Source organism: Microtus ochrogaster, chromosome 15, assembly GCF_000317375.1.
Source record: "Microtus ochrogaster isolate Prairie Vole_2 chromosome 15, MicOch1.0, whole genome shotgun sequence".
Lineage (NCBI taxonomy): Eukaryota > Metazoa > Chordata > Mammalia > Rodentia > Cricetidae > Microtus > Microtus ochrogaster.
In genome coordinates this window covers 9910836-9931405 of record NC_022017.1, presented here as the reverse complement: position 1 = coordinate 9931405, position 20570 = coordinate 9910836, and the positions used below count along the sequence as shown (strand labels likewise).

General features: G+C 42.2%; 1 protein-coding gene across 2 annotated transcripts in view; it reads right to left on the bottom strand.

Moving 5' to 3' along the window:
* Positions 1–1580: 1580 nt before the first annotated feature.
* Positions 1581–20570, bottom strand: part of Nell2 (neural EGFL like 2) — a 338769-nt gene continuing 319779 nt past the window's right edge. For both annotated transcript variants that reach the window (XM_005354010.1, XM_013348697.2), the window contains 5 exons: positions 18945–19085; positions 12889–13082; positions 11627–11803; positions 9805–10029; positions 1581–2250 (listed from right to left, as the gene is read on the bottom strand). In XM_005354010.1, coding sequence (XP_005354067.1) covers positions 2200–2250; positions 9805–10029; positions 11627–11803; positions 12889–13082; positions 18945–19085 — 788 coding nt within the window. In that variant the 3' untranslated portion in view covers positions 1581–2199. The remainder of the gene's footprint in view (positions 2251–9804; positions 10030–11626; positions 11804–12888; positions 13083–18944; positions 19086–20570) is intronic.

Below are 20570 nucleotides of genomic sequence, written 5' to 3'. Positions count from 1 at the left end.
TTCTCATAAAAACAAGCAAAATAAGATGTTTCAGGAGATTTCAACAGAGAATCTCAATTATATGCAATAACTTTTTTTGTTGTGGTTGTATTTTCGAGACAGGGTTTTTCTGTGGCTTTAGAGTCTTTACTAGAACTAGCTCTTGTAGACCAGGCTGGTCTTGAACTCACAGAGATCTGCCTGCTTCTGCCTCTCGAGTGCTGGGATTAAAGGCGTGCACCACCACCGCCTGCCTGTAATAAAGTTATGTAAAACCTTTTGCTTAATATTCACTCTCCCGGAAACTAAACTGCTGTCTAGAGGCGTGGCGTGGTGGACATAAGGAGGAAACCTTACTGACGATATTGTAAATGAAATATAAGCAAAATGCGGGACAGCATCAAGAGACTTAAATGTTTAAATGTACACATGCAGTAAATACTTCTTCTTTTTTTTTTTTTTTTTTTTGGTTTTTCGAGACAGGGTTTCTCTGTAGCTTTGGAGCCTGTCCTGGAACTAGCTCTGTAGACCAGGCTGGTCTCGAACTCACAGAGATCCACCTGCCTCTGCCTCCCGAGTGCTGGGATTAAAGGCGTGCGCCACCATCGCCCGGCTCAGTAAATACTTCTTACGACACAGTGCTTAGCTTTCCCCTGATCGGCTAACACGGGTTGTCCCACAGCAATGAAGAGGTGGTCGCCAAAAGCGGCTCCACCACCTCTGCTCTGTGGCTCAAAGTGCTCATTGCCTGTCCACCTCTATATCTTTCCCTACTGAGAAGTAGCTCTTTGCACGGAATTTGACAACGCCTGCGCTTCCTTCCACACCACACTCACTAGAACGAAACCCCATGGCATTAGCTTGCTCAATGGCTATCAGCTCGCCTATGCTGCTTGTCTTCTTCAGAGTCCGGTGAATTAGATTAGTGTGCGATATAATGATTCCTTCTAATCCCGAGAGGGTGTTACTTCTTGAAGGCCTTCCCAACCTTCACACACTCTTCTCTTAATGTTAGAATTCTGATAGAAAGCAGATGGCATGTACTGTGGCTATTGAAAGATTTTAAAGGGACCATTTATAAAAATGTGAGTTGAAACACAGGAGGCAATAAGAAAAGGAGCAGGTGTCTCTCTAGGATGTAACAGCTGTCAGACAAAAGGAGAAAACAGGTTTTCAGAATCTAAAGTGGGTGGCAGAGGTGAGAGAGAACCACCTATTAAAAAATGGAGCCTTTAGTAAAAGTGACAGAGTCCATCACAGTGACTATCGGGTAGGAGGGGACCCAGTGCTCTTAGTGTCCCCAACTGTGACGTGATTGACTCTAAATGAGAATCCAGAAGAAAGAGAAGCCAGTAGCCTTTTCTGTAGGAAATCCCCCCACCCCCGACTAATGAGCACTAAGGATCACAGAAGTGAAACAGAAGGTCCGGAGATGGACTGAGGCGTCCATCCACCTCATCCAAGACTTAGACACAGAGCTGAAGGAAAATCACCTTTCAACACGGAACTAACACAGTGAGTGTTCTCCATCAGCGGAACTAGAAAGCGACTCATATTTTAAACCCGAAAGCAGGACAAAGAAGACGCTGACTCACCTGGGATAAGGTAAGAGAAATAGTTATTTTATTTTGCACAGGAACAAGCTTATACCGAACAAATTCAACCAAATAATATCGAGTGCAGTAAAACAAGGGGCTGGGGGTGACTTCCTGTTAGAAAATGTTACGCAACCATGCCTGCGCGTTAATTTAATCATTACAATAGCTTGTTTCAGATTTCAGAGTGCACTGTACAGATGCGTCAGCTTCTTGGCTTGTGGAATACAACTCGCTTGCTGCCTCAGCTTTGACTCTTTCAGTGAGGAACCTCGACGATTCAGGAAGAGTCTGGGCTAGAAGACCACGTCCTGCCACCCCGGAGCTGGAGGCTTTCTCAGACCTGGCAGGCTTAGGCGTCTTATCCAGGGGTCGGGATGTCTCAGTCCACACCCATTCTTCTACAAGATGAAGCCAGGTAGAGTCAAGGCAGGATTGTCATCTAGTTTCCTCAGAGAATTTCCTCAAGCTCCACAATTCTCATAATTGACATCCATCTACCCAGCCATTAACAAAGCTGCACTGGGCTGGGCACACATCACTTTTTTTTTCTTTTTTCTTTTTGGTCTTTTTAAGCAAAAGAACATTCTTTAAAGAGATACTCCCTGGAGGCAGCGAACGCCCGTCACAGCTCCTGAAGGCACTGTGGATCCACTGAGCAGCAGACATGGCCATTCTGGAGAAAATAGTGGAAAGGAAAGCAAAGTATGAGTTTTCAAATCATTCCCGGAGTCCCACACTTCTTGATTAGCACGACTAGCAGGTGTACACGGGACGGTGTTATTTCTGAAGTCCTGAAAACCTCATAAGCAAACTTTTCCTAAGAGTGTTACTTCGGATGCCATCACTGTGCTCACTGGCATGCTCTCTCTTGGTTCACACCTGTTCCTTTGTTTACTCACAACCCGTGTTGTGAGAACTGAGTTAGCAATGCAGACCCACTCCCCGACCACAGGACAGGACTCACACCTTCCTGGGAGGGGAATGCAGTGTAAGAGAAATTATGGAAACTGCTGGAAAAGTTTAGGAGAAAATGTTTGGATCCTCTTAAACTTCACGTTCTCATTCTATTCTTTGGTGCAGCAGTATGAGGAGATGAAACATTTGGGAAAGTTAGTTAGGGTATGAGGGTGGGGCCCCGTCTGCCATAATCCAAGGTCTCAGAAGGTACACACCAGAGGATCAGGAGTTCAAGGTCAGCCTCAGCTAGAGTCAAGGTACATAGTAAGATGAAGGCCAGCCTAGGCTATATGAGATATGGAGGAAAATGGAAACATGAGCGCTCTCTCTCTCTCTCTCTCTCTCTCTCTCTCTCTCTCTCTCTCTCCTCCCTCCTTCATTCCCTCCCTTCCTCCCTACTTGCTATCATGTGAGGATGCAGTAAGAAGGGCGCCTGGGAGAGCAGGAAGAATGGCTTGCCAGACTCTACTTCTACTCACACCCTGATCTGGGACTTTGAAAATGACCTTTTCAGCCCCCAGAGCTACGAGGAATACATTTCTGCCATCTACGGTGTCCAGAGCTGAAGGCGTTCTGTTTTAGCTTCAGAAGAAATGTGTTAGGTAGTGATGGGATAACGAAAGACCTCTCCTCAGACTGGTGCCCAGGGTAGACCTCCTGAAGAGGTGACAGTCAAGCCGAGATCAGAGAACAGGAGCAGGAAAAGAAGGCCCCACACACGAGGAGCTGCAGAGGGCCTTGCAGTGATATATACACACCAAAATCCTGAACATCTACATTGAATGAGAAAGAACTAAAACATGATCTAAGTGGGAAATTTAAGTTGGCGAAACTTAGGAAACAGTGTGAAGCTGAAATGGTCGGGCTAGGCAGGAGAGAGACAGATGTGCAAAATTACTTATTACACTAAGGTATCAAAATAGTATAACTGCTAAGAAGTAAAGCCTCTCCCTCCTTTGCTTCCTCCAAAGGTCTCTTTTTCTAGCTAAGTAATGGTATTTGCTAAGTAACCTGCAATTGTCACGTTAAGTAACGTGCAATTGCCACCTTAATCGCAGGAAGGAAAAATCCTTACACATTAGGATGGCGCACTCTGCCAGACATCTGGCCACGTGTCCTAAACACATTCCCTAATTTCACCCTCTTTCCATTGCAGTGGAATCACCATTGACCGTCGCTCTTTTCAATTCAGAAAGCAGAGAACAGAGAGGTTTAACTCCTGTTCAAAATCACCCAGTTAATACGTGACAGAGCTGGGATCAAAGCAATTAGTCTGTGTCTAATACTCGTCTCTCTTCTAGGTTTTCTGTCAGACAATGACTTTGGGTGGTAGAAAGGATAGTATGTATTAACACGACAAAAATCAAAAGTAATTTTTCAGAAGGTATTTTACTGTTCTAGCCTTTGCAGAAACATTCAGATGGGGAAACTAGTTTATAATGAAGCCGAGTGACACCTGGTAAAGCCAGTGCTCATCCTCCCTCGGGTATTTGACAGACAGAGTTTTTGTTCTGGTCCCAAGACAGAGTCACCCTCTTTTGAGCCAGTAGTAACACTTACAACTCGGATATCAAGCTCAGAGGTGGAGGTTTTCTATCCATAGCCTTGTTGCTAGGTTACACATCAGTTTCTCAAACTGTGTGATTTTGAAACAGACTGGTGGGGAATTTGTGGCAGCATCCCTCACTGTGTGCAACTGGCACAGAGCGCTGTAAGGGAAAGACATCACCATTGTTCCCATGCATGATTCGGGAAGGACGCATTTTCCAACATCCTTCAGGCATGTTTTCTTCGTCCCCATCTGTGTGTCCTCTGCTGTAGGGAAAGTGCACTATACGCTTTATCATCAGAGCTTTTCAACTGGGAAGGCTTCATGAGTTCATGCTTTAGAGCCCAATGAAACATGCCAAGGTCTTCCAGATTCAGCAATGGCAGAATGTATTCTATAAATTAACATCCATGCTTCCTAATCTGGACAAAATAGAAAGATAGCTGGAAGTCATGAAGAGCTGCAGGCAGACACTAGTGGGGGTCAACCCTAGAGGAATGGGAGGAGTTTACCGTGTAACAACCTAAGCCATTCCCTAGTTGGGCAGCTACACATGACTGTACCGCAAACAGAAGTCTGGAGAAGTCAGATGGCAATCTCACGGGAAGAGTAACCATTTGAGGAATTGCTACAGCAAGGAACCATTAGGTAGCAGCACAATGAGTTTACCGGAGGCCTTGCTTCTTCTCTGCCGTGGTTACTGCTGAGCGGTCACCGCTGTCCCTGTGATACAACACTCAGTGTTGAGATTAACTCTACTGTGCACAGAGCTGGCTCGGATTTTAGACTGTGTTGTCAGTTTAGGTCCTTAGACCTGGGATGGAGCAGATCGGATGACATGTGGCTGACATGCTTTGGTCATGGACAACGACAGCTCACAAGAGTAGCGACTTGGCATCAATGTTGGCCTTGGAGATTATTATAAAAACAATGACTTACGAGAGTTTACATTTAAATTATTTAAGCATTGAATGATTTCTTCTTTTATGTTAACAGCTGTGTTTTTAGATAACTGCTTATTTATTCTATTTATTTGTGGTTCAATTGTTTTCTCGTTGGCTTTTATAGATTTCTAATCTAACAAAAATTCAAATGTGCTGGAAATATTTTCTCAGTTGTGACCTTTCATTTTGCTATTTTATTTCTCTGTATGAACTTGAATTTTTTCTTTTGAGATATATTTTTATTACTTGTAGGTCAAAAATTCATCTCTTGTCTAGAAAATTGGTAAATATTTAATCTGAGTGTTATTGTTTTGAATTGTTTTAATAATTCTTTTTCTCTGGAATTTAATATTTCAGCTCAGATTGTCATCTAGTCATGCTGATGTTCTTCAAGTTTGCTTCAGCTGTCAACACAGCACAGTTTTAGCTCACTCAAGTCTCGGTTGGGGTTACCCAGAGCAGACTGGCCTATGGTTATGTTTCAGGGAATGTGCCTGGAGTATTGATTGATTTGAGAAGGCTGGGCCACTGTGGTCTGTTGTCCTCCACAACAGTGGTCAGTGCTACCTTTGGGCAAGTTGTCCTTGGTTCTACAAGAGAGACCTTACTGAACATTAGCCAGAGCTAGCTAAAAAGCTGCATTCTTTCACGGTCTCTGCCTGAGTTCCTACCCAACTTCCTCAAATGTAGACTGTACCCTGGAAGTGTAAGCAGAAATAAACCTTTTCCTCCCCAAGCTGCTTTTATAAATGTGTTTATCACAGCAGCAGAGAGCCAATGAGGCTCTCTTTATGGAATCTGTTTCCCCTCCACACCGATTTTCAGAGGTCTCTCGATGGAGTTGTTACAATGCTTCTTGTCTGTGGGATTAACTTTCTGTCTATCACATGCTAGAACATTCCTTTTAGGTTTCTGTTTGATGATGGTGATGTTTAGATATCCAGGGGCTTCATGCTTCTAAAACCAGCCCCCAGTTATTCCCCCTCCATAAGCACCTAGTGAAAGAGCCCTACTTTCTGACCCGAAAGGGTCTGTCCAGTGAAGATGTGCTCAAGTTAAGAGTCTTTGGTGAGCCAGTTTGTTCTGTGTTTAAAGCTCTTGACTCTGACCAGTCATACAGCTGCTTGTCTATAAGATTTAGGAAAAGATAATTTACTTCTAATTCCAAAGTTTAACCTCTAAGTAGAGGATACATCTTGGTTCTTTAGAAAATTAAATTTCACCATAACTCCAGAAAGATAAAAGAAGAGGAAAGGGGAGAGAGCTCAGTGGGTCAGGGTCTTTGCTTTGCAAGCATGGGGACCTCAGTTCAAGCCCCCATCACCACATAAGAAGCTGGGCTGGGCCATATGCACCTGTAACTCATGACTGCTGTGTGTGGCAGGGTAGTGACAGGAGGATGTTGGGGGCTTGTTGTCCCCAGCCTAGCTCAAGATTCGGTATAAGACTCTGTCTTGAGAGAATAAGGTGGAGTGTGGTAGACCCAGACACTCAGTGCCCTCCTTTAGCTTCTGTATATACATGGGCATGCATGCATGCTTGCACACACACGTATCTATAACACAAACACAATATTTTAAAAAGACAAAGGGACTATATTACTGCTTCCCTCAAGTATTGTCCAGATCCATATTCCTAAGGAAATAGTGCTTTTTCAGCATATAACTGGTCTACAAGCTGCCCAGCCTCTTGCCTTCACAGTTTATCTGTCTTTGTCACTGTTATAATCATGTCTTTCCTTCTGGGTATGATTGTGGTAAGGCTGTCCTACTTTACACCACAATGGCCAATATTTATTGGTTACTTAATCTGAAAATGCTAAGCAATTCGTGATTTTTTTTTCTGTGTGAATCTTCTCACTTAATTCTTGCAGCAACCCTCCCAATGGTATTGTTCAAGTAGTTACTGCCATAGTTTATTATTTTCATTTTTAGATGAGTTGGGACACAAAGAAACTAAGCCAACTCCCCTGATGTTGCATCATCAACACAGCTGATGGAGTCTTTGCTTCCAGGGTGAATTTTTGACCTCTAGGGCAGTTTTGGCCAAGAAAACATTGTGTGGTGATAAAAATATCTTCTGCATGTGCTGAGCATGTAACTTAGTTAGCAGAGGGCTTGTCTAGCCTGTATAAAGTTGGTATTTGTGCCCAAAACTACATAGACCTGGTGTGGTGATCTGTGATAGTCATCCAGGCGGTGGGAGGGAGACAAAGAACCACAAGTTCAAACTCATTCTCTCTGCTGCACATCGAGTTTGACAACAGCTTGAGATGTCAGAGATTCTGTAGCATAAATAATAAAATCCCAGAGACAGTTATTGGGGTTCAAGTTGAAGATTAGAAAAGCACAGCAGTCAACCACTAGAGAGTTCTTACCTCTACCAAGGCTCAGACAAACAAAGGAACGAGCGACTCTATCCTCAGAGTAACTGCAGATGCAATGTCTCCTTTAAACCTCAGACTGCACTGAGCTCCTGCAGTACATTTCCTCTTTGGAGCCAGGATTAAAAGCATGTCATCCCAAGTACTAGGAACAAAGGTGTGAGCTCTGTTTCGCTTTTAGCTGGATTCATTTTCACTTAGCCTAGGGTGGCCTTGAACTCACAGAGACCCATTTGCCTCTGTCTCCCCAGTGCTAGGATTAAAGATGTGGCCACCACTGCTTGTCTTCTATGGCCAAATAGTGGCTTAGGTGTGTGGCAAACTAGTGGCTTAGGTGTGTGGCAAACTAGTGGCTTAGCTCCTCACTCCAATATTCAGATGAGCTTTATTTGATAGATTGTAAACAAAATGTCATCATAAGATCATATTTCCAAGGAAAAATATTTTTGTCCACATATGCCATTGATAATACAGTCAATGGCCATAGGATGCTACTGGAGAATGAAAATTTGGCTAGCAAGATCAGGAATGGAATTGTCGACTATTTAATTCACATTAAAGGTCCCATATATCTCTAGATAGACAGTAAGCGTCCACACACATTTCCAGGAATGACTGGCTGTGTCTAGATGTCTGAGATGAGCCCTACATCATTTTAAACCTTTAGATCATTGAGCTGATTTTTATGTAAACTCTAAGAGTATGGATAGTAAGTACAGGTAGTGTTACAGGAATGACAACTAAATGGAGCTCTGTCCCTCTGTTGGCATCTATTGACCAGAACAAACAACTTTAAACAGGGGAATAAGAGGGGAAGAGATGGAACCAGTGCTCAGAAAACAGTCAGCTTTGGAGAGTGCTTGCTCCCAATGCTCTCTCTGTCTGAAGCTTTTTCACTTGAACTTCGTTTTTAAAATAACAGAATTAAATAATAAAAATGGATATTTTGGATAAATTTGGTAAAGAATGAACATAATCTTATAATTTGCATAATCAATACTTACCAAAAATAAGAATTCAGCAACAGAACACACTTTCTGGAAGACATTCTTACCAAGCGTCCAAAGAATGCAATACCATTTAGAAGCCATTGAACAACAAGAAAGAACCCTGAAAAGCCTGGGTGTTTCCTGCAGAATCCTGTCTGAGCTCTAGTAGATGCAACCTTTATCCTATCACCTGTTATATGTTTTTGTTGTCAATGTGCAGAACAGCAAAGAGTACAAGGACTTGTGCTGATTTACTAGTTAGATGCCAAATATCATCCGCCGGACCCTAGTGCTGTAATTTAGATATCTACACGGTTGAATATACTCATATCAGACACAGAGTTATAGTGCATACACGTTACTTAACATATCTGAGGCTTCCTTCAAATTTGCTGATGCACTTTCAGAAAACAGTAGTAATTTTTCACTTGAGATCTTGATTGACAAATTGCATTCATTGAGAGAACTAGAAATGAGGCTTTGAAGAAGATGGAACAGATGTCTGGAAGTTTCAAGTGTTTTAGGTTTCTTTGTCCTGTTCCATCAAGTCCTTCTGGTGAGAAATTACACTAAGTGACTATGAATGAAGATGCTCTATTGATAGAAAGAAGAAGGAAGATTCAAGATAATCAGACACAGATAAGCAGTGCCGAGCAGTCTGACATCTTTATCTGGTTTTGTTATTGTTGTTAAGCCTTTAATATTGTTGGTTTTGTTTTATTGTTAATCTCTAAATTATGGCTATGAGTTACAAACTGACCTCACAAAGTTTGATGTTGTATGGATATTAATCAAGTGACTCCCAAACCTAGTCACACTGAGTCTGTGCTGTCTACACTGTATATATTACATGTGGTCACTGAAGTAAGTAGCACAACACTGTTTTCCTACGAGAATAAAGTGAAAATCTTTATAATGATTTTCACCAACTGTAAGAATAAAATATAATAAAAGCATCAGACTCTAACTTCTTCAGTTTAGTGTAACTGACCACAAAACCAAGAGACACGCCCATTCTTGCCAGATTGATTTTCACTTTAGAGAATGCAATGTATCTACTTTGTCAATATATTTTACGAAACTCATAAAAGAACCAGATAAAAATCAATGAAATAATATTGTCTTCCATTATAGAAGGAGCAATAAAACCCATATGGTTGGCTACATTAGGACACTGACTTGTTGCTACTGAGCATGCTGGCAGCGACATATACAAGCTCCTTTGCCCTGCAGAGCTGTCTCCGATGTGCAAGGCAGTTGTCAGTGTGGTACCAATGAAGTTGAGCTTCCACTACTGCTTGAACAACACACAGGCTGGGTCCAGCTCTCCATCACCCAGGGGACGTGCACCCCTGAGCCCTGGTACAGCTGGCAGAGTGCTCACTCGTGCACCCAAGGGCCTTACCTTACATTGGCAGAGAGTGCACTCCGTGCCATGCTTTATCCAGGAAGACCCAGTGAAGCGAACCACATTCATCTCATCCAGGCAGGTTTTGGTGATGTCATTGCGGACAGTGTCAGCCTGGCAAGGGTCTGTGACACAGCGTGAACAGCACTCACTTTCTGGAAGGACGCTAAATTCACACTCTACCTCCGGGCAAGGCAGGGGCCAGCAGTCAACTTCTCCTTGCTGCGAGGAAAAGAGGCAAAGGGAATGGACCAGAGAGAAAAGAGGCAGAAAAGGAAGGACAGGGAAATGATTTTTGTTCTTAGATCATCAAATCCTACAGCAAAATGTGAGCAGCTCCATTTTCTTTAGGACAAAGCAGACAGTGGAAGAGGTTTCTATGAAGTCCCTAATCTTCAGATTTTCTTAATTCTCCCGGTAATTTATTTGTCAATCTTTGAAAAGATTTGCCCCTTTACCAAAAAATGAAATATGAACAGAATTGGACAATTTCTTTGCCAAGTTATAAATTTTTCAGCGTAAGGAATTTGAGTGCATCCCCTCCAATAAAATAGCACAAAATAAGACAACGCAGAATTTGATTTCCCTCTTTTATTTCACATGGGAAACTCGATGAATTGGACCTTAAGCAGTTTCCACCTGTTGGCTATTTTCTTCTTGGTTTTAAATCTCAAGGTTTCAGAGATGAAAGCAGCCTTTGGGCACAGAAACTGACCTTGTTCTTGGAATTGATTTTTGGGTTGAAAGGACAAAAAGACAGACAACGCAGAAGCGTGGCCCTAAAAATATCTCCAGACAAACAGAAAGGAAAGTGGCCATGACTTCAAAGGCGTCTTTCTGGTGACACTTCCACTGCAGAGACATACACACAGCATCTTTCACTTCTAATTTACATGATCAAGAACAAACAAGAAGTCAATTTAAAAGAGTTGCCGTTTCTCTCTAGCTAATCTTTCCCCCATAACTCATTATTTTCAAGGAAAGTTTCACAAATACATACAGCTGTCCCATTCCAATTATATGTATTTATCACACAGTCACAGTGTGTGGAACCACACAGCGGTGCAGGAAGGAAGAATGGTTACAAAAAAAGTGCTTCCTTTTCTTTTTTTCCAGTTTTCAAATGCATGTGTACATGTATGTATGTATGCATGCCTTTTGTATGCATGTAAATTTATGTGCATGGGATGACCATTCATAGAGATTTTTAAGATGGATGGCATGAATTGTTTGTGCTTGATCTTCCGCTTATTCACTGAGTCAAGGTCCCTCAGACAGACCCAGAGCTGTCACTATGACTAAGCTTTCTAGCAAGTTTGCTTTGGGATCCTCTGTCCCTGCTGCCATGGCTGGAATTACTGGAGGCCACAGTACCCACGAGACACTCCCTTGGGTTCTGGGGTATTTTCACCATTTTAATTCATTAACCATTTAACCATAACTAGACCATTCCCGCAGCTCCAAAATGTCATCTTTGTTTTGTTTTGTTTTTGACACGTGAGGAACTGACAGAGAGTGGTTAGTGATTTTACTTGGAAAGAATGATTTCTTTTCCGTGAATGTAGTGTTCACAATTATCTTCAAGTATAAGATGAATGGGATACAGCCATAGGAGCTTTTTCTTAGCTTAGGCTAGGAGTACGTCAAGAGGTAGCTCTCGGAGAAAACACACACAGGGCGGGCCACTCCATCACTCCAGACGATGTTTGTGGCTTCATCTCTCCATCATTTTACCCAGGCTTTGTGTTTGTAACTGTCAACACTCTAGCCCGCTATTGGTACTGACGGAAAGAAGAGGATGCTCTCCTGTTTAACTTACCAAGCAGCGGCACTGCCGGCAATCCTGGACCCAGGAGTCCCCACTGTTGTACATGGTCTCTCCGTTTTGATGCAGGCACTGGCTGCTCAGCCTTGGGTCACACTCGGGACAGCAGGAAAGGTCAACTGTAGGGTTCTCACAGTCACAGACCATCCGTCGACACATAACAAACCCAGTCTGAGTTAGAAGGGGGACAAAGTGTTACCGCCTCTCCGTCTCTCAGAATGCCACAGCTGACAGGGGATGGGACAGTCAACAACATCTCAACTAATAACGTGTCTTAAAATTCCACTTTGAAGCTAACAGAAATGAGCCCAAAGCTGGAAGACTTCTAATTTCCTTTCCATACTACTCCTTAAATCACTTGATCAAAAAGAAAATTTCCAGAAACTAACCAGTACCATGAAGTAGTCTATTTGTATATTGAAATATATGTATGAATATTCATCCATTTGAATATTATGTAGCAATTTGGTTACTATTTTTAATGAAAGCAAGATGAATTATTATAGTGCTTTGTAGCTAGCTAATCAGTATCATAATTTGCCAAGTTTTTGGAATAATTATGCATTATGGTTTTTGTACAAATATCAATTTCTTTCATAGTAGTTATATATATATATATATACATATCTCTTATACATAAGACTATTCATTTAGCTATAATCTAAGTCAGTATCATTAACTGAGTAAACTTTAAAGAACACATGTCTAAATATAACATTTATCCAGACAGATATTTTCCAGTCTTGGGTGAAGGCTTACCCATTCTGATTTCATGTATTCTTTCATTCAAACATAATTTTATGATAAGGAAAAATTGACATAGTAATAAAATGTTATTAATTAAGATAAATACATGATGATAAATGGTACAATGGAATATTCTTCAGTAGCAAAAAAGAAATGATACATGTAATCATGTAAATGTGATATATATGTATATATAAACAAACTCTCTCTAAATATATATAATATAAATAAAAATATAATCTTGGGGCAGGAAGAAGCCAGGCACAAGGAAAATGCTCTGTCTGATTCTTAATTATTATGATTACTTGACTGGAGGCAGTATTGGCCTGGTTCTAGGGGAGGGGGAAGGGTCGCCAGGAAGGATTTAGACAACATTTGGGGTAATGGAAATGCTCAGTTGTCGTCACTGTTTTGGTTAGGTGGTAGCATGCATTTGTCAACACCCGTCGATCCACAGACTCAAACGTAGGGCAGTTCCAGCCCAAGCACAGGACTGTGTCCGCACCAACCTGGCAGGAGCACACGGAGCACCTGTCGTTCTCCAGCACCCAGATCTGGCCATTGTGTTTGACCTTCCCCTCGTGCACACAGTCTCCGGTGCAGTTCTTCCCGTGGGGACACCGGCAATCATATCCGCCGTCCAGGTTGAAGCAAATGGTGTCATTGGCACAGCTGTGCCTCCCCGTTCCACATTCGTCAATATCTACAGCAACAGAAGCAGCACAGCGTGACCCGGAATATTCCTCTCCCAAACAGTTATGATCAGACAAGTTGTCTCCCACTTTTACCCAGACATGCTTCCCTTACATGTTGACTATGGCACTGAGTAATCAGAGGAGTTCACAGGAAAACATTATAAAATTTTGATTTTAAGAAAAGATAAGCTTGTCCAGAATATTACCTTTTAGATCTGTGTAAATACCATTAGAATTTGAGAAATATCGATATCTCTGGAAATAGGAACACAGCTCAATTTATTAAATAAAACAGTTTGATAATGGGAATTCTAGCAGTGTTTTGATGTTTTCCTGGGAATATCATCCTCAGCGTCACAATGGCGGTTACAGAACATTCCTTTCTGGTGAGAGAAATGTCAGGGGCCTGTGGCGTGTTATTCCATTTCAAACCCTTTTCCCCAACCACCTCCACACAATGCACTTCGGGCACTTTGTCTGGGTGCTGGTGCTCTTCCCTCAAGGTCTGGGTTTGCCAGCCATGTCCTTGAATCTTCTGCATAGTGTGAAAGAAAGAGACAACCCGCAATTGCCATTTCTCTCAAGGACACTATTGCTTCTTAACTTTCCCTTTAGATTAGCTTTGCAAGCCTGGCCTGACTCAATTGACAACTGCCCGTTCTTCACCTAACCTCACCTATTCGGTGGCGGTAGCAGCCTAAAGCATTTTCATACAGATGAAAAGCAAACATATCTTGACCTAGAGATCAGGTCTATAACAAGAGATGGGATTCATTCTATTTATCCCATAATTTAAAGGTCAGAAGCCAAAATACATTTCAGAGAGATTATATGAGTGGCAGTAAGCGGTTATTTTCCTTTTCATCTGCTTCCTCTAAGTAAAGGTCAAGAAAGAAGTCATAGTAAGAGGAGCAGGTTAGAGAGGAGTGGGTTAGGGAGGAGCAGGTTAGAGAGTAGCTGGTTAGGGAGGAGCAGGTTAGAGAGGAGTGGGGGTTTAGGGAGGAGAAGGTTGGGGAGTAGCGGATTAGAAACCGGCAGTTTGTAAGTAGAAAAACTGTTATGATTTCTTTTTGAAAATTTTCAAGACAAAATTAAGCAATTTTTTTTTCTGTGTCTTTATTTCACTTCTACTTGAAGACTTGGGCTGGTCAAGATTCTGTCTTGGCTACATTTAAATTATAAAATTCTGAAAATAATCCACATGGTGTCTTTTCCCTCTATTTACTTCTATTTTGTATTCATATCATCTCCATATAAGTACTATATTGGAATAATGACTGCAAGTATTACAACCATAGTGAGATTTATTCCAGCTCAATTTGTCAAAGGTAGTGCTTGTGGTATGGGCTATAATTAGGAGAGAAACAGCATTCATGTGTACTTTAATAGTTATGAATAATGTACTTATGCATTTTAGATTTGGTAAAATTTTGTCCTTGAAAAGAAAATGAAATTTTACAAATTAGCTCTATCTTTAGCATTTTCATAATAATAATAATAGGGTTTACTTAATGTGTTACTCTTTGAGTCTATTTAATAGTCCTAGAATTGTGAATTAAAGCATGCAGCAAGGCATCAACCATTGTAGTTTCATCCCTTTGACCATGAACTCCACAGCCACCTCTAACTACATAAAGCCTTTTGACATGCGCTGTAATGATGCTATCCACAAGAAGCTGAACATTTACTGTCCACTCTGTCATCCTGCTGGATGTTTAGGTGAACACACCACTGGTAGGTACCACAGTCCTCTCAGGACAGAATGAGCCTGTCCACTTCTGGAAAGACTATGTAATGTCCATGAGTGGGAAGAGTACTTATTCCATGAAAAACATATTTCTAATAAGACATAGGGTTTAAGCTCCCTCACCACCACGGTTTACATATAGTTGCTCCATCGGTAGAAGGGAGGCAGTCACCTGATAGGTTACCTATAACCTCTCTCTGCAAGCGGACTCAAATCATTTTGAACCAGTTGCCTTTTCTATGTGTTATCTAAACTAGATTTTATAATTACCTATTCATTTGAGGAACTGAATTTGGAACTAACTCTTTTTACATGTGAGATAGTTGACAATTATAAAAATTCAAATATTACTAATATTAGTAACTGTTCAGTGAGTGGCTATTACAGAAAGGATGTTTTGAGTCCATGGGTCATGTCAGGTCCTCATCTGAATTAGGAGCAGCGTTCGCCACTTTGGTATGTTCTTGATGCTTAACAAGCACACTGCAAATAGTATTCAGCCATGCAAAAAGGAGCTGAAGTGTTTTAAAGTAATGATATGTCATGTTTGAAAGCGGGTAGTTTAGCGCTATGAGGGAACAGGTGTGTGAATGCAAATGTATCCAGCATAGTATCTACTGTGAAGGCAGAAGAGGCAGACTGCTGGAACACTGAGAAAGGAGAAGGTAAGAAATCTAAACTTCATTACAAAGGCAATCAAATGTTATTTTGAGTGAACACAGATTTTTATTTTAGAAATATTTCTTTGGTCTCATTTTGGAAAATGGCTTTGAGTGGATTAGAGTTTGAAGCTAAGAGATCACTGAGTTGGCTGGTTCAGGAAACCAGGCAAGGAATGAAGACAGTCTAAGCTGACTTGTGGGACCGTCTCTCTGTGTGACCTCCTGAGTTCCTTCCACGGGACAGCACATTTGGTACTTAGACCACTGGCTGTAGCTGCAAGGCAGCCCTAAGTTTGCAAATCAGGAGAGTGAGGCCTGAAATGTTGCAAAACTTTCCTGAGGTCCTGGTCAAGGAGGTACAGGTGGGGATAGCTGCAAAAGATTTGTGTGGATGCAGCTTATCAATGCACACATGATAGCCGTAACCATAGGCTAAAAAGTAATGAAATAGACCGCCTCCAAGTGTGAAGCCCACACTTCAGAGTGTTGAGAATGCACTGCGTGGCTTCTCCAGTCTGAAATGCATTTCTTTCCAAGCAACAGGAAAATGGCCCCTTCACTGATGTTACTCTACTCTGACAACGGAACTTTTCTAAATGCTAAGATCATAATCCGGCAAACCACTCCAATGGCAAGAAACGGGCAGCTGTATATACTTCTGGTCTATTTCTTAAACCACATCGGTTGGTTCCTTTAAATCAGTCCTCTAGAGAGGGCTGCCTTCTGACAGAATTGTACAATTTTTTAAAAAAAGTGACAGATTTTTATTGGTGGATAATAGTAGAATAAGCTTCCAGAATAGTATTTTTAAAATAAAACATCTGTGTTTGTGGGATTGCCTCCCAAAGCATTTCTGTGTATCTGAGAGAATCTTATACCTTGATGCCTTCTGTTTATCATGCTTTAATTTAATGTGTGATTGCCTTTTTACTTTCTGAAATCAAGAGGATACTAGTTATTTTGTTCGAACACTATATCTGTTTAATATATTGGGCGAACAATGGTCCATCACAGCAAGGAACTCATAGCCACAGGTATTTGAGAAAGTTGGGCACACTGCATCAGCAGTCAAGAAGCAGAGAACAATGAATCTGTGTATTAGCTTCCTTTCTTTCTTTTTTCATAAAGTCCAGGATCCCAACCCATGAAACTGGTGCTATCCATAGCACATAGCTCCTTCTTCCTCAGTTGATTTAATCAAGACAGTCTTCTGCAGACATTTTCAGAGGCCCATGGTCCAGGTAATTCTAAGTTATATCAAGCTGACAACACGGCAATCACACCACCCACCTACCTACTTTTCATCTCAATCACTTGTACTAGGCAAATCAAAATATCATCCATTATGTGCCCAACATTGTTCCAGGACTGGAGATCTAGCAGCTGTCAAGCAAACAAAACGTATGAGCTCACATTCTAAAATATATAGTTGGCAAACAAACAAAGGAGCATATAATGAGACTCTGAGAAAATTTATTACTTCTCTGAAGGCAAGTGGAGCAGGGTGAATGAAGAGCGTTGAAGGCCGTTTCAAGTGGAAAGTTCAGGAGAAACCTTTGCAAGGATATCTGGATTTAAGTAAAAGCCTGGGGGTGAAGTAGGGAGGGACATTTCATGCAAAGAGAAGACCTCTTGAAAAGGTATCCACCTGGTTTCTCTGTGGCTTTGGAGCCTGTTCTGGAACTAGCTCTGTAGACCAGGCTGGTCTCGAACTCACAGAGGTCCACCTGCCTCTGCCTCCCGAGTGCTGGGATTAAAGGCGTGCGCCACCACCGCCCGGCCTGGTATGTTTTTTAAAATGGCAAGAAAGCCACGAACATATGTCACATAGGCCTTATCAACATGGGCAAAGTCTGGGTTTTACTCTAAGAAACAGAGTCTCCAGAAGTGTACACAGAAGGGAACGGATCGCAGGCGGACAGGGGTGGAAGTAGGGAGGCTTAGTCTGAAGACTACAGTCAGAGTCTGATTGTTTCTAACTCTGCACATGTGTTTGGGCAGAGGCTGTGCATGTGAGCGCATACATGTATGGAGAACAGAGGCATTCAATCCTCCAGCACTGAAGTTAAACAGGCGGTTAGGAGCTGCCAGACATGGGCATTCTGCAAGTGCAAAAAGGGCTCCTAACCACTGATCCATCTTTAGAGATTTTTTTGAATAGTCTTTACAAAGTTAATTTAAATACAGCATTATGGAATACAAACAGAGTATTGTATGGGAAGTGACAAAAATCACAGCTTCATCTGTCTATAGACAGTAATCCATGGCTCTTGATTTGGCCCAGGCTAGAAATATCCACTGCCGGGCAATTCCAGCTGCAAAGTCAAGCCCTGGGACTACATTAAGAGATTATTAGCTAACACTCAGTTTCAGTCCTGGGTAAAACAACAGCATTTCCACCCCTGTGTAAAAGCCGGATGTGTTTTTTCTGTTGCTATGTGAAATGTGCGTGTGTTCTCTGCTGCAGTCTAGAGATCCTTCTGCTGTGGCTGGCACTGTTCTGGAAGCCTGGGCCCATCAGTGAGTCTGTCTTACTTTTCTTGCATCAACCTTCTGTTTACCAAGGATGGCAGACATCTTAATACCTAGGCATCAGTCACCTCTGCCAGGTTCTTGAAGGATTGCACTGTGAATCCCAGACCCATTTTCTCACACACGATTACCCTATGAAGGTTTGGATACAAGTGAAAAAACAGCAGTTCTGGAATTTTGCTTTGGTTTTTCTTCCTGTGCCATGAATTCTGATGGCAAACTCAGTGTTCCTGTTTCTCTGACACTCTGCTGGCTCTGCCTGGTTCATAGAGCCACCTCTCAGAAGAGGGAATACAGTGGAGCTCTTTGTTAGTCCACTGGAAATAACTCAAGACTAATGGCTAATTGCTGAATGCAATCAGATTGCATCTCCAGTCCTATAAACTCACACACACCTTGGAATAGGGCTTGGATCTCTGGTGTCCGACATTCAGTCTGACTCTGCCAGGCCATCCTGCTGCGGGAACAGCCCAGCTCAGCACATGTGGCTTTTCACCCTGCTGCCCCATTCTTCTGGAACAGCCCAGCCCAGCACGTGTGGCTTTTCACCCTGGCTGCCCATTCTCATGTTTTATTTAGCCCTGGTTCCTTACTTTTTTGTTCACCTCATTGAATTTTTCTACCTGTTTTGGGGCCAGGATCTTAAAATACTTCCACTTTAAAAAGTTTATGTAATAAAATAGATTTTTCATTTTAAAACATCTTTTAATCCTGGCTAGTATTCAAAAAGGGTGTTTAGGGTCACAAATTTTATATATAATATAGTAATATAATTATGAGGCAAAAAGTTGTTAACACACTTGTGGTCACTGTTGACAAATAGCAGAAATAGCTGGCGGTTGGGGGATTAACTCTATGTCTATTGGTTACATCTTACTTTGTGTTCACCAACTTAAAGGAGTCTTAGCCTCTATGTCTTCTTTACTGACCTTCACACGATTCTCCACCTGGTGCAAACATCCCATTGTCATGGTAACCATCTCTGCACTCACAGTGGTACCATCCAGGCAGGTTAATGCAGTTGGCACGGCTGTCACACTGAACAAAGCCGTCAGAGCACTCATCGATGTCTGTTTGACAAAGAAAACAAAAGCAGGATTTTATGCAGTTGTTTTATCCTCTTAAAAAAATCTAGAACATTCTGCTGTAAGGCTCCTATCACTCTTACTGTCGGCAAACCTTGAAACTGAGAAAATATAAAATCAATATAGTTCCTTGATAGTCAAAAGCCGTGAATAAAAAATGTAACAGTTTTTATTAGTAACCGGAGAAACATTTAGAAGTCTTCTTCTCTATCCCAAATGATCCCACTGCAAAGTGGAAATCATGTGCTCGGTGGTGGTCTGTGATTTCCATCAACTATTCCCAGCTCAGGTTGGCACAGTCGGGGATTGCAGGTTTCCAGTCCCTTTAGGTTAAGCACGGGCATGGGACTTTCTTCAGTTGCCTCTGTTACCTGGGCAGGGCTGTTGATACGTAGCACTTCCAGGTAGAGCCTTGAGGGAGCTGTGTGTGGCTCACATGTCCCCTTCCACATCATAACAACTAGCAATTTCCAGAAGCTCCCAAGACTAACCCAAGTCCATGATGGAGGAAGCCAGGGTGCATCCCATACTACCTGAGATGAGCAGACTGTATCAGCAAGAAACTATTTTGTGTTGCTTTAAGTCACTGGGACTTTAGGATAGAGCTCTCTGTATGGAGGTAGGAATCCACCATGTTCTTCCGCCTGCCTAAGCCTGATTCTGCCTTCTGTCCAGGTGCAGGTGGGGAGCGCTGAGCCATCGGCATGGTCTCTGAGCACTCTCCTTCCGATCCCAAGTGGGAACAGAAACATAAAAGCAGTTGAAATGCTTTAAAGCCAGAGTTTGCATTGGCGGCACAGTCCCAAGAAGCCGCACTTTAAAATGACGCAGCTTTTTTTCTGCTGCTGTTGACGAATCAGGAAATCTCTCTACAGCACGCCACCAACAAACAGCAAAAATCTGTGTTAAACTCTCCCTCCCTTATTTTTAAGCCTTCTCAGGTTTTTTAAGTGGATTTAGTCCATCACGTCGGGCGCCACTCTGTTGTAATATGAGCAGCTGGGCTGCATCCCCGGCACCCGGCTGCCACATGGCTAGCTCTAGCTTATGCCCTGAAAGAACTACACGGAAACTGTATTCTTTTAAACACCGCTTGGCCCATTATATCTAGCCTTTTCTCGGCTAACTCTCGCACCTGGACTAGCCCATTTCTAATAATCTATGTAGCCCACGAGCTGGCTTACCAGGAATGATCTTAACCTGCGTCTGCCTGGAGTGGGAGAATCATGGCGACTCCCTGACTCAGCTTCTTTCTCCCAGCATTTCGTTCTGTTTACTCCACCCACCTATGTTTTAACCAATAAAATGGGCCAAAGCAGTTTCTTTATTTTTTTAACCAATGACCTTCCTCCATCACTATCAGTATAAGCTATCCTGACTAAATACACAACTCATCTTCAAAAGATATGACAAGAGCATTCATGCGTGTGTTTTCAAGAATCTATGGCATCTGTGCACTTATAGCACTCC